General features: G+C 30.4%; 1 protein-coding gene across 2 annotated transcripts in view; it reads left to right on the top strand.

Annotated features, from left to right (window-relative positions):
• sls (sallimus) overlaps positions 1–14,285 on the top strand; it is a 133,217-nt gene that overhangs the window by 10,635 nt on the left and 108,297 nt on the right. For both annotated transcript variants that reach the window (XM_087412214.1, XM_087412213.1), the window contains 24 exons: positions 1,315–1,437; positions 1,556–1,734; positions 1,816–2,063; positions 2,171–2,427; positions 2,538–2,729; positions 2,841–3,014; positions 3,920–4,528; positions 5,045–5,221; positions 5,436–5,619; positions 6,264–6,391; positions 6,482–6,931; positions 7,008–7,374; positions 7,463–7,893; positions 7,961–8,369; positions 8,453–8,755; positions 8,838–9,004; positions 9,068–9,352; positions 9,430–9,610; positions 9,690–9,886; positions 9,983–10,267; positions 11,211–11,385; positions 13,022–13,362; positions 13,688–13,916; positions 14,062–14,259. In XM_087412214.1, coding sequence (XP_087268340.1) covers positions 1,315–1,437; positions 1,556–1,734; positions 1,816–2,063; positions 2,171–2,427; positions 2,538–2,729; positions 2,841–3,014; positions 3,920–4,528; positions 5,045–5,221; positions 5,436–5,619; positions 6,264–6,391; positions 6,482–6,931; positions 7,008–7,374; positions 7,463–7,893; positions 7,961–8,369; positions 8,453–8,755; positions 8,838–9,004; positions 9,068–9,352; positions 9,430–9,610; positions 9,690–9,886; positions 9,983–10,267; positions 11,211–11,385; positions 13,022–13,362; positions 13,688–13,916; positions 14,062–14,259 — 6,289 coding nt within the window. The remainder of the gene's footprint in view (positions 1–1,314; positions 1,438–1,555; positions 1,735–1,815; positions 2,064–2,170; positions 2,428–2,537; positions 2,730–2,840; positions 3,015–3,919; positions 4,529–5,044; positions 5,222–5,435; positions 5,620–6,263; positions 6,392–6,481; positions 6,932–7,007; positions 7,375–7,462; positions 7,894–7,960; positions 8,370–8,452; positions 8,756–8,837; positions 9,005–9,067; positions 9,353–9,429; positions 9,611–9,689; positions 9,887–9,982; positions 10,268–11,210; positions 11,386–13,021; positions 13,363–13,687; positions 13,917–14,061; positions 14,260–14,285) is intronic.

The raw sequence follows: 14,285 nt of genomic DNA, 5'->3' as shown, positions 1-14,285 counted from the left end.
TGTATATAAATTTTTATCCTAATATAAATTATTAATTTAAATCATAATAAACTAATATAACAGATTCTTCAAAATTAATTTATAAATAGATTGAATAATCGATAAACTCGTATCGAAGTAAGAGAGATCTCTCGTAGCATGGATCTGCACACTCTCGTATAATCTAACAAACCGGTATTATATACACACATGCACACGCACACACACACACGCGCGCGCGTGTATACGAGATGAGTCGAGGCAGCTTGGGCTGGCCCGGCTCAGTGGCGGACGAGTGACATGATTTTTCCTTTTACCGTATCTTTTCATCTATAATAGTCTATATCATATATATCTACAATCTAACAATAGTACTTCGTCTGAAACAAGAAAGAAAATGTTCAAAGATTCTTAGCACGCATAAACATATTTTTACAATGCAACTACTAACATTGTCAAGCATGAGAATTTATTTAGTACTATTGCATGTTGTGATATCAGATAATTTGAATAATTTCCAACAAATAACACTTAAGAAATTGAAACAATTAATATAATTAATATAATTATTTTTATTATTGATGTATAATCTTTTCTACTTTTATTCTAATCTGTAAATTACAAATGTCATTTTTTTCTTATAATACAATATAATATATTTCTCAAGTTTTTAACAAATACATTGAGTATTTGCTAATTTTATCAGTTATTTCGATATCTTTAAAAAGGTAATCATAAAATAATATATCTCTTTTCGCTAGCATATCTTAAAAAAAAAAAAATAATTTCATCGCTCAAGTAGCGATCTACATAGAGAGATATACACCAGAAGAGAGAATTGGTCAATCCAAACGTAGTTATTCGGCAGTATGCCAAAGATGAAAATGGAAACATACCTTGCTCCTTTCTGCAGCCCAACCTCACGAGGTTGATGAACTCTGGAGGGCCGATTTCTGTCTATACTCGTTTTTTGCTTTCTATCTTTTCTTTTTAATAATGTTAGAGGAAAAAGATCTCTCTTCTGAATATGATTTTCAACATTACATATGTGGCTGTTAGATAATTCCAAAATTTATTTGAGAGTTAAAATAATCTTTATATTGCATAAGCAAGCGAACATTTTTTTTAGATTTTTTTTGCTATTTGTTATACTTTACAATTATTTAAAATAATGAATACAATATTCTAGTAATTGCGAAAATGATCATTCAATGGAGAATGAGAATATTTAATAATATTCAATTTATCTATGCCATGTCGTTTATACTGTCGAAAGATTCGGAAGATATCTGATGGTTTATCATTATACATCGCTTTATTATCGTTTCTGTTCAGAGCGGCGAATGGCTGAAGCTGAAAATACTCGAGCTACAACCAGAATTAACGAAACTTGGTGCTTCCGTAAAAGAAGCCATGGAACTTTCGAACGCACACGATCAAGTGTTACTCCGATTACAGGTAAAGTTAAACGTTTTTATTTATCAAAATAAATTTCAAATTGTGTAAAAGTTTATATTAAATATTATTAAATAGAAGTGCTTAAGATCTCCATTAATTAAAACTTTGCCATAATCAGAATAAACAAAGCCCGGTAGAAGAATTATTGCGACAAGCTGATCAATTAATCACGACCCAGAGACCAAGAGCAGAAGTATACACTGCCATGGCGGAGACATTAGGTCAGGCATGGCGCGATATAAATCAACTTTTAGAACGTCGTAAGAAAATACTTGACCGAAACGTACTATTTCAATGGTACAGCAAAGTATAATTAATTAATCATATATTCGTACTTTTCAATTAATTATTTAACAAAATAGATTTAATTTTTTATAGTCGCGCGGCAGAATGTAGAGAACGTATGGAGGCGTTGGAAATGGCATGTAACAACACGTTATTACCGATCGAAATAGAAGCAGTAAAAAGTTTTTTATCGAAGATTCAGGATCTTCGCAAAGATATGTTGGAAGGATTGATGGGTGCATTGAGGGAGGGTAAAACATTGCTGGATGAACTTAAGGAATTGGTAAACGAAGGCACTTTAGATTCTAGGTCGGATACGATTAAAGATGAAGCTAATCATGGTATGTCAAATGTCTATTCAATACCAATTAATTATTTGTTTATATTTAGCTAGATCGCTGTCATAAAATTAAAATTTTTATGATAAAGAAATATCGTATTTTATTAGCCGTATTACGAGTTGAAAAATGGCTGGAAGAACTACATGATAGAAGGCGGTTGATCGAGACAACTTTTCGTAGCAGAAAAACTCAATTGGAGCAATGTCTTGCTCTCGCGTTACTCGCGACCGATCTTCGTAATCTCGAAGAAATTCTCAATGACAGAATGGCTGCATTAGAGGGCAGTTGCAATCAATTGGGAGATTCTGTATCTAATGTAGAACTGCTTCTTTTTGAATTAAAAAAGTTGCAAGTCGAAGCAAAGGTATCCGAATAGAAATCAATTCGACTAATATCTCGTCAAATATAATTAAATATATTTTATTGTCCTGTGTAATCTTCGCTCTTTTAAAAGAAAAATTCATTGCTTTTTAGGAGTTTCAAGATAAAGCTATTAAAATAACTAAATCGACCGAACGATTAGTGTCATCGGGACACTTTGCAGGCGAACAAGCGACCGAGCAGGCGTTTGCGATTCTTAGCACTGCTACCGATTATATTAATGATTTAGACCAATATAACATGTTGTTGGATAGAACAATGGCTTTTTTTGATTTGGCACAATCAGTAAATGTTTCTAACTTTCTAATTATCTATAATGGACTAATCAGTGAAATAATGTTTTATAATTTAATGAGTATATTTAAACTTGATTACTAATATTAGTCAATGCATTAGGCTATCACAAAACTGGACCAGTTAGAAATTCAATTAATAACAACGGAATATCCTCCACGACTCACACGTCTTCATGCACAAATAGTGGCTATGATAGAAGACATAATTTCAAAGCCATTGTCAGAAGGATATGCATTATTAGACATCACAGGAAGAGAAGCATCTGGTGCCGAGGTTAGATCAATCGAATAATTAATTATATTTACTATTACGCGAGTTAAGTTATCAATGAAAGGATTATATGCTGATATAAGATGGCTATATCGCATTAATATATAACAGGGTATTAAAAAGATACCATTTAGCACTCTTATAAGATAGATAGTACAGATATCGAATAAAAAATCTTAGTGAATATAGATCGGAAACTCAGCCGTTTCTAAGCATAAACAATTATTATAACAGACATATTGGCTTCTACATGTTATATAGTACGTGAAGATTTATCTCAGTATTTACAAACCGCATTCTGAATGTTCCTATTTAATTTCCATATATTGCTTTATAATTAAAAATTTCTCCGAGAATCAATAAGTTAATATCAACCAACTATTACGATTAGATATTATGGGAGATCACTTTATTGAATCTGTAATTCTCCCAAATAGGCTATTGGTGCTGTTTATCTCAATTTTTCTCTTTTTACATATGCAATACGTAGAAAAGACAATAAGCCAGTTATCATACTAATAAAATTGTTTAAATATCTCAAAAACGATTGAGCTTTTGATTTATGTTCACTAAGACTTTTTACTTAGTATAATGTATTATCTACCACATATAAAGGCTGAAAGTTTTTTTGAACGTTCTATATAAATATTACTAATTTTATAAATCATATGTTTATTAATTTTTTATTGTATATTTTTTATATTGTATATTATTGTCGCAATCTTTGTTATTTGTTATGATATTTTATTTATAGATAGAATAATATAATGGTTGAGTAATATACACTAACATCATATATATATATATATATATATATATATATATATATGTATATATTGTATGTGTGTGTGTGTGTGTGTGTGTGTGTGTGTGTGTGTGTGTGTGTATGTATATCATGTTTGTTACAGGGTATAAGAAATGCTGTAGAAAAATTGGAAAATCGCAAATTTTCTTTGATGGAACGATGTACAGCTCATAAGGAAGAAAATTTAGAGATTTCGAGAATACTAACTACATTTTTAGATAAGCATAATACCTTACAAGTTTGGCTAACTGATATTGTTAAAGCCTTTCTTCAAAAGCATCAAAATATGGGCAGCGATTTGGCAATGGCGTGTGATTTTCATCAAACTCATTGCCAATTACTAGCCGAATTGGAAAATAAAAGTGAAGAGGTAGATCATTTAGAGTTGGAAATTCTTCCAATTATAGAACGCCTGGACGAGATGCAGAAATACGAATTACAATTAAAAATAAAAAATCTTGAAGACGAATGGACAAAAACAAAGATTACAATAGTAAAAAGAATTAAATTGAGTACCCTTTATATACAGTTCTATGAAATTGTGAACGAACTGACTTATGAAATGGATTTTATCGATAACGAATTGAAAAAGCATGAAGATGTGTTAGATGAGGCTAGGTTTAATGAAATAGAAGAAAGATGGAAATCTTTTGAGTCTCTTTACAAAAAACTTGATAATCATGCAAAGATATTTCTCAATGAAATAAACAACGTAAGTAATTCTTTAATTTTATAATTTTAATAAGAGAATTTAATAAATTAAAATAATCCGTTAAAGAGCTCAGAATACAAGCAAAATATTCTTCGCTATTTTTATAAATTACTAAACATTATATTTAATTAATCAAAATACAAACGTTTCGACTTTACATCCGGTCATTTTCGATGTTACAACTACCGTCTACATTAAAATAATGACATACTAAAAATTTTAGAAAAGTCTAACGCTTATAATATAAAAATCTCAATTCTGAAGCAATAACGCGTGCAATCCGAAAATTGTATTTTGATTAGTTAAATATAATGTTTAGTAATTTATAAAAATAGCGAAAAATATCTTGCTTGTGCTCTGAGCCCTTTAACGGATTATTTTAATTTATTTAATTGAGCATTGAATTACTTTTTAGAGAATTTAATGTTTAGAATTTATTATATAATATACTCGTATTATATAAGAAAGATATATCCATATTCTTTCAAAAATTGTATCGATATTCTTTCTTGGTAGATTGATGATTTGTATCTCAACGTATCGCAAGCTTGTGTGTGTGTTCAAACTCTTTTAGAAAAGTTTGCCAATCGGCAACTGATTACAACAGAATGGAGGAAAAAATGGCAGATTACTGTCCAAGTAATAAGACAAAGGCGAATGGAATGTGAGCAAAAAGTAGAAGAAAGTAAAGAGGTGTGTTTTCTAATTTACATTGTCAGCATTTTGTTTACTATACCTTTTTATCTTAGATTTAATTTATTTGTGGGAGTCAGTTTTTAATTTATTCTTATTTATTTATTTATTTAAAATAAGACTAGAAAGAAAATTCGATAGTAAAGTGCTCATAAAAATGCCATTTATTATCTCTTTTACTAATTTTTATTATTATTGATTTATTCTATTGTAGACATTAGCGTGGATAACAAAATTTGAGATGACGTTGTATCCAGTAATAACAACACGATCTTCTAGAATAACTGATATTTTGGATAATTTACAAGATGTAAGAATTCGGATTTCATCTAAATTAAACAAAGCTTTTCATGAATTGAATACCAAAATCAAAAGCATTCAAATATTTGTCGAAACAGGTAATCAAAACATATTTATGTAAAAATTCACAAAGATAAATGAACTTTCGAAATTTAAAACAAAATACACAAAAAAGAATAGTGAGAGTCAACGTGGAAAATAATCCACAAAATGCTAATAAAAAATGCTAATGAAAAAAAATTTTAATAATAACGTGAACGTTAAGTCGCGGGAAAAAATAAGTGTATATTTCGATTTCATTATTGATCCTCAGCTAACAAAATACTACAATAGAAATCGCATCTTTATTTGTATAGAATCGATATGCATACTGCTGTGGCCCACAAATGCAAGAAAGTCTCTAATCTTTTAAAAACGTTGCCGAATACTGTCAAACAATTGGCAGTAACTGTGTGTGTATCTTGCTGAAATGCAAAGAACAATTTTTGCAACGTATTTCAAAAATAAAATCAAAACAAATCATTAAAAGAAACGATTAGCCATTAGATTAGAGCCATTATACCTTCACTGTAACAAACTGCGATGTAACATTCATGTCCTTATAACTAAAATATATCATTCTTTGATTAGCATTGCACATTATTTTCCACGCTGACTTCCATCGCCCTCCTTTTTGTATATCATATTTGTATCATGTTGCATTTAAGAAGTCATATTTAATTAAAATAATTAATTTAATTAGGTGAAGCTAAAGCAACCGAGCAAATTTTAGAAAAACTCGTGCAAATGCGTGAAAAAGTGAACACTATCATCAAAGATTACGATATATTATTAGAATCTTTAATTTTTATCTTTAAAAATCTTGAGGAGGTAAGACAGATTTTAAATGCAATACAACATCATTTAATTTATACATATACCTTGAAATATGTAAATTATTCTTCAATCGTTATTTTTAAGATTGAGCGTAAAATTGAGGAAGCAAAACAAGAAGTTGAACACGCCTCAAGTTTTACGAAGTTGATTGATGTGGATGGTTCTTTAAATAAACTTAATATATTAAAAACGTTTATTACGGAATCTTTACTACAAATTCGTACAAAATCTGAAGAAATAATAGACAACATTAGACTACAGGAACCGCTAGAATCAGCAACACAAGACATTGAGAAACTGAACCGCACGATAGATTCTGTGCGTGTTAAATTTGAGTTATTCCAAACCGAAACGTCAAACCGTCTCGAAGAACATCGGCATCTGTGTATTTTTAAAGAAGATATCGAAAAAATTAATTACGATCTACGTGAATTAAACGAACAGCTAAAAAATATGGATGGAAGAATTGGTGACAATTTATCAGTTTTGAAAGTGACGTTAACTGCTTTTGAACAGTTTGAGCAAACAATAATGGTAAATTACATTATTACAGTAATTTTGCGATTATGAGGAAATTATAAAAATTTAATATTCAAATATTTGTTACTAGATTTTAGACAAAAGAATTGAAACTTTTGTAAAAAAAACAGAAGAGACAATTGTTCCATTAACTCCACAAGTGACGGATGAAATTTTATCTCTGCGCAACAGATGGGATCATCTGAGGAAACATGTTAGAGATACCAAAAAGAGAATGCATTTAAGTAATGATTATTTCATACTCTTAGAAGAAGCCAAACAATGGTTTAGGGAAGGTAACAAACTTTTGGTGATTATTGCGCGTAAAGCAACAGCCGTAAAAGTGCCTGAAGAAGCTATTGATTTACTGCAAGAGATTGATGCTTACATAAAGCCAGGTGAAGATCAACAGGAAAAGAGAATTGAGAAGTTGAAACAATTATCGACAATAGTTTTCGGTAAAAGTGGCATCATATTTAAGAAAAAGTATACGTTAAACGAATAAAATAAATACAGAAAATGATTTGTTTGCAACATATGTTTTAGGTACAGACAGACTTCCGCAATTTAACGAAGTGATAGTAGAGAATCGGCAAATGCTAGATTCATTCGCAGTTATTTCTTCCGAGTTGCGTACTCTGAGTCAAAATTTACAGAATGCTGAAGATCTCCGAGAGAAGCTGCAAATCGAGAAGTTAGAAGCTGATAAAAAATTACAAGCTGTAAAAATAGAAATGGCCGCGATGGAAGCTGCAAAGATAGAAGCGGAAAACGCAAAAAAACTTGCGGAACAACTTGCGGCTGAGACTTTAGACAAAGCTGCGATAGAGGCAAAAAAATTAAAAGAGGAACATGCACGAAAAATTGTTCCTTCCATCTCTCATTCCGTCTCCGCTCAAACTGACGAGACCATAGTTGAAGAAACAATTCATAAAACTTCTGCTGTAACAACGAAAGAAATTCATATTCTTCAAAAGGTATTTTAAAGATAGATTTAAATTATTGATGTTATAACTGTAAAATTTATACTTATAATTATTATAGATGGAAATCGAGAAAGATGTTCCAATTATTCAAAAAGAAGCTAGCCCATCTAGAAAGCTTTTATCTGAAGAGATATGTGACAAATTACAAGAATATGCTAAAGAAACACAAATAAACAAAATTGTTTCATTAGCTCCAGAATTCACAGTTCCTTTGAATGATGCAACAGTTCAAGAAGGCAAAGAATTCAGTTTTGAATGTCATCTAATTGGTCAGCCGATACCAGAAATAGTATGGTACAAGGATGGAATATCGATTTTAAATAATCCAGACTATTTAACAACTTATACAAACGGCGTTTGTACTTTAAAAATAGAAGAAACGTTTACTGAGGATTCTGCCAAATACACTTGTCGTGCGTTTAATATTCATGGCTCTGTCGAAACATCGGCTACTCTCACTGTTAAAGGTAACTTGATTTTACGCGAATTTTATTAATTACTAGTACATGCATCAATACTTAATTGTTTATGTTAAAAACTTTTAATGTAGAAATTATCACGGAAGAACAACCAAATGTTCCTGTTTTCGTGAAAGAATTGCAGCCTTCTTTTGCGATGGAAGGGTGCTCTCATAAATTAGAATGCACTGTTAAAGGAAATCCTCTACCGACAGTACAATGGTACAAAAATGATATCAACATCGATAATTCTCCGGACTATATTATCACTTTTAATAATGGAGGAGCTGTTCTAAAGTTTGATGAAATTTTCTTGGAAGACAAAGCTTCGTATACTTGTAAAGCAGCAAATCAATGGGGACAATCATCTACTACTGCCTATTTGGACGTGAAACGTAAGTTCTTATAATAATAACATTGGTAATGACGCACTAAAAAAATGTATTTTCTTTTTATTTACATGAATATTAATTTTAGCCGCGCAAATTTCTATGAAGAAACCATATTTTGTGGTACCGTTATCAAATGCTATGGTCAGGGCAGGTCAAAAAGTGAAACTAGAATGCGAAGCTAATGGAGATCCAATTCCTAAATTAATCTGGACTCACGATGAAAAATTAATTGAAGAAAACAAATATCATAAAGTAAGATAAGCGATGATGTTTTAAGATATTTAATATAATATAATTATTTGCGTGTTTATTCAGATTCAAACAGACGGTACTCGAACAAGCTTGATCATCACGGAAGCTTTTCCGAAGGATGCCGGATCATACACGGTGATTGCCAATAATGAAATCGGGAAAGATACAACATCTTGTATTGTTTCTGTGAAAGGACGTTGGCTTCATGAAACCAGCGAATCCGAGCTTGTTTGCAGAGATATAGAACTAATAGTTCCAAAATTTCAGTTACCTTTGCAAAATCTTGAAATTCAAGAAGGACAATCAGCTAGGCTAGACTGCGTGATTGTAGGCCAACCTGAACCGGAGGTAAATTATTTATATCTAAATCTTTCATCTTATAATTTACATTTTTATCATTTTTTTTTAATTTTGTAACTTTCTAGGTAATTTGGTACCATGATGAACGGCCCGTAAAAGAATCGTCAGACTTCCAATTACTCTTTCAAGGTGATCGGTGTTCGTTAGTTATTCATGAAGCTTTTTTGGATGACGCTGGTATATATAAAGTAGTTGCTATTAATTCCGCTGGCGAAGCTTCTAGTCAGTGTACATTAACAATTATGCGTACGTATCTTATACGTATTATATCTTTTTAATAAAAAATTTATTATTTCATACATAATATTTTTCCTTGCATTTGTAGCGACATCTCATGTCTCAAAGGAACAGGAAGAAACTCTTGCCAGCGGTTTTGCTCCAAAATTCATTAAACTTCCGACGGATTTGTTGGTGGCTGAAAGTGAAAATGCAATTTTCGAATGTGTCGTAATTGGAGAACCTAAACCTGATTTAAGATGGTATTCGGATAATGGAGAAATGATTCATAACGAAAGGATTTTGGTGCGTATTTGTATATTAGACACAGATTGCATTTTATTTAACGTTTACTTAAATCCGTGACTATAATATACTTATCAAATTGCCATAATATATTAGATAGGAGAAAGGAAGGATGGAACAGCCTTTTTAGAAATTTCATCAACGGTACCGAAAGATAAGGGCAATTATGTAGCAAAAGCTATAAATACACACGGTGAGGCCAAAGCTTTTGCCAGATTAGTTGTGAAATCGCTTGGTGATTTTAAAAGAAACGAAGAATTTATCCAAATGGAAGAAAAATTGATTCAGCCAACATTCAAAGAAACATTTCAGGACAGGAAAATACTCGAAGGAGTTTCAACCAAATTCGAGTGCATCGTCATTGGTAAACCTTCTCCTAAGGTAGGTAATTTAATTTTACCTACGCAGTATAAATTTTTTCATATACCTTTTATGTTTTTGCGTGTAATGAAACAAATCATTATATCCTTTTTAAAAGACAGCTACACTGAAATCCTAATAGGAATGAAAAAATTAGTAGACTTAAAACTTTTGTTAACTGTAAAATTTGTATATATAAACATAACGATAACATCATTTTACTCATTTTTGATAAAATAAGCTTTATAATAAAAATTTACATTACATAAAAAAAGAGAGCCAAATATTATAATTTGTAATATTAAGAATAATGCAATTTTTTTATTTGATCCTAATAAGTAATAAAATATACGTAGTAGATTCTCTAGGCGCTCTCTACTATATTTATATTGTAATAAAATAGTATATAATAAATAATAAAATAAGTAATAAATTATAATAATATCAAACATTATTGAGAAGAAAACTTAATAGAATATTAAAACTTATATTCTATTAAAATATTATATTATATTATATGTGTTTGTTTTGTAAAATCATCTCAAGCATTATCTAATTAATTATAAACAAGATGACTTGATTTGTGATTTTTGAAAGTTTTAAAATTTGCATTGGTCACGTAAACAACGTCTAGATAAAGTTGGCAGGCCTGTCAGAACAGGGCGAAAGTAATTTTGTGCCCGACGAGTTATATTTAAACGCGAACAATATACTTCATGTGAAAAGCTCGATTGCAGTCGTGCCGCGGAGCATAAGATGGAACTTTCGATGCGGTGCGAAGCACCGTGGATTTATCACAGAGGTACTTCGTTAATACCTTTCTCGTCTTCTCAAAATTGTCGGATATAACGGAAACACAGGCACTCATATATTTTCTCTTGATACACATGTATACGTGTCCATTGCTTTATTTTTAATGGATTAATTAACAGATTTTATTACTCAAATAACTTTTTTTTCACAGATTCAGTGGTTGTTTAACGAGCGGCCGGTTCATGGGAAAGATTTTCTAGTTTCCGTTAGTGGAGATCGACAAGTTTTAACAATTCCTGTAGTCAGAAATGCACACGTCGGTACTATCTCTTGCGTAGCAGAGAACGCGGCTGGTAGAGCGATTTGTAGTGCTAAAGTCGAAATTGGTAAGCTAATATTATACACATATTTTTACTTTGTATTTTATTTGCTCTTTTTATTAACGACTTGTTTTATAATATTATGATGATATAAATTTTTATTTTTAAGTCTTTTATTTCCTTTCGTAAAATACTGAAAATAATATTAGAAAATGCAACGGTGTCACAAGTTATTAATACTCGCGTTACCCAGTCCAATGTGGCTCATTCAAAATTCCCAGTCAACGATAGATAAAATAGCCATTTAATGAGAGAATCGAACAAAGATACATATGAACATACTAATTGCGTATTTTGATATATAATAACTTCACTTATGTTTTGAATGAAATGCTGTCATTGTTGAATATGATTCATATTATGTTTATATGTTGCATTTATAGCATGACCTGAATATATATATATATATATATACACACACAACATGAACTTCTCTCTCTCTCTCTCTCTCATATATGCGCACAAAAAACATTAAATTTAAATATTGTAGTACAAAAATCGATAAAAGTTCTAAAATCATATTTTTCACAAAAAATTTTAAAAGTATTTCACAGACGAGTCATTTTCTTCTCTTCAGTCATTCTTCTCCCCTCCTCTCTCTCTCTCTCTCTCTCTCTCTCTCTCCCTCTCTTCTTTCATTTTATACAGAAACCATGTTATTTTTATCGAATAATCGACGCAGTCTGGTCTCCTGAAAAATACAAATAATACATTTTCGTAACGGTATCAATCTCGTTCATATTTTGTTTTAATAATTTTCGATACATGCGCTTATCATTTTTATAATTATAAAATTGTCGATACAAAAATTAATCTAGTTAAAAATAAATATTTGAATATATCAGTTTATATCAATATAGAATTAGAATATTTCATTCAACCATTTATTATACAAAATAATCAAAAAATAAAAAAGATTTTTAAAAATCAAATAATATATGGTCTTAGAATTTCTTATTTATATCTAATAAATAAATAAATAAAAAAAACATTAAGATACAAGTACAAAAAAGTCTAAAATGATTTTGCATGTTAAATATCGAATATAATATACAGGTGTATTATTAAAGTATAGAATGACAACGATAAATTAGGTCTTGGGTTATATATTGCAGCCGAGTGCTCGAATCACCTATTACTAGGTGAACGATACTATTTCTGTCGTAGATCGGAGGCAAAGTATTTCGTTACTTCGCTGGGAGCATTTCAACCGCGCGGTTGGTACGCTCCAGTACTCTTTTAATTTCTTTATATATCATATATTTACAAAGAGTGCATATTATGTTAATTAAAATAAAATATAATTTCATATAATTACGTGAAAATTCTCACATAATATGTAATTTTTTTTTATTTATATATATTTGATAAATTTGACAATCATACCTACATAAATCAGATAGAATAACTGCAGAAACACTGAAATGAATTATAATTATAATAATATTGATATTAATGCTGGTTTATAAAAAAATTAATCGTCTTTTTTAGTTTAGAGAAATAAATAAAATGTATTGTTTTTTATTTTTTAATAATTATAAATTTAATATGGACTGTGCATATTTCTCAAAGTGTGTTTCATTGTTAGCCATACATCAAAATAATGTAATCGTTTTATTGGTATAACTAGATTATCTTCCAGATAGTGGATCGGTGAAACCGGATGCAAGTGAAGTAAAAAAAGTGTTCGAGTTAGTTTCGTATTCTCCCACGGGCATAATGCATCCTGCAAGCAGTAGCGATAAACACTTTTTAAGTGAGAAAACATATCACGAAGGTGGTGGTGAGAGCCAGGTACTGACCAAAATGTCGTCGACTGTTACACATTCTTCAACAACGTCCATGAAAAAGGAATTCTTATCGTCAACTATGACTTCCACTTTATCACAATCTGGACACGAACCTACCAGCGTTTGTACGAAAACAACTATGCAAAGTTCTCAACAGTCCACCTCAGAAAATGGAGCACCACCTGTCGTTCAGGTAAATATATTTAATACGTTTATTTTATGTATTATATAGCTTTTATGTGTGAAAGGAATAACTTTTATTTGCTTTATTTTTACACCAATAAAGCGATTTATTAAGATCGTATAATGTAAATACACAACAAGTAAGAGACAAAGCCTGTACTGTCAAAAAGGTATTATAGATCTTAAGTGCTTAATAATATTTCCATGTGAATTTATATACTATGTATATAATCATTTGAATCGCCAAATTGATTTTTCAGGCTTAGAGAATTTTTACATCAAATATTGATCACATATAAATATTGTATCGCTCAATGAAAAATATTATTTTCTAGTCTCACAAAATCGAGGAGTATGAAAAAATCATACAAAAACAACCTGGCGAGATAGAACAAAAAAAGACCGTTCTCGTGTGCGAAGAAACGGAAGGTGCAAAACATGATGTTAAAACAAATCAAATTCAAAGACCGTCTAGGAAATTGATAGCACCAAGATTCATTTCACCGATTACAGGAATAATTGTCGACCAAGGAACTGATGTAGTTCTTGAAGGTACCATTGATGGTAAGTGCGCTTCGCATTACATATATTTAAATCATATAATTTATATTTGAAAAATATTGAAAAAAAAAACTGGAATTTTTTCAATGTATTTATGATTATCTTTTTCATCGTTTTGAATGTTTTCATCGTTTTTAATCTATTTTAGGTTTTCCACAGCCAACGATTCTGTGGTCAAAGAACGGTCAAGAGTTGACATTAAAAGATAATATAAAAATTAGTTATGCTCACAATCATGTAAAATTGGAACTGAAAAATGTCAATGCAAAAGATGCTGGACGATATACCTGTACAGTGAGCAATGACGTTGGAACTGCTAATAGCACAGCTGACTTGGTTGTTAAAAGTAAGTGGCTGTGCGAGAGCGCACCG

This window comes from Acromyrmex echinatior, chromosome 12, assembly GCF_024713525.1.
Source record: "Acromyrmex echinatior isolate Ae372 chromosome 12, ASM2471352v2, whole genome shotgun sequence".
Taxonomy (NCBI): Eukaryota; Metazoa; Arthropoda; class Insecta; order Hymenoptera; family Formicidae; genus Acromyrmex; species Acromyrmex echinatior.
Note: the sequence above shows the minus strand (reverse complement) of the source record. Positions and strands in the feature narration are given on the sequence as shown.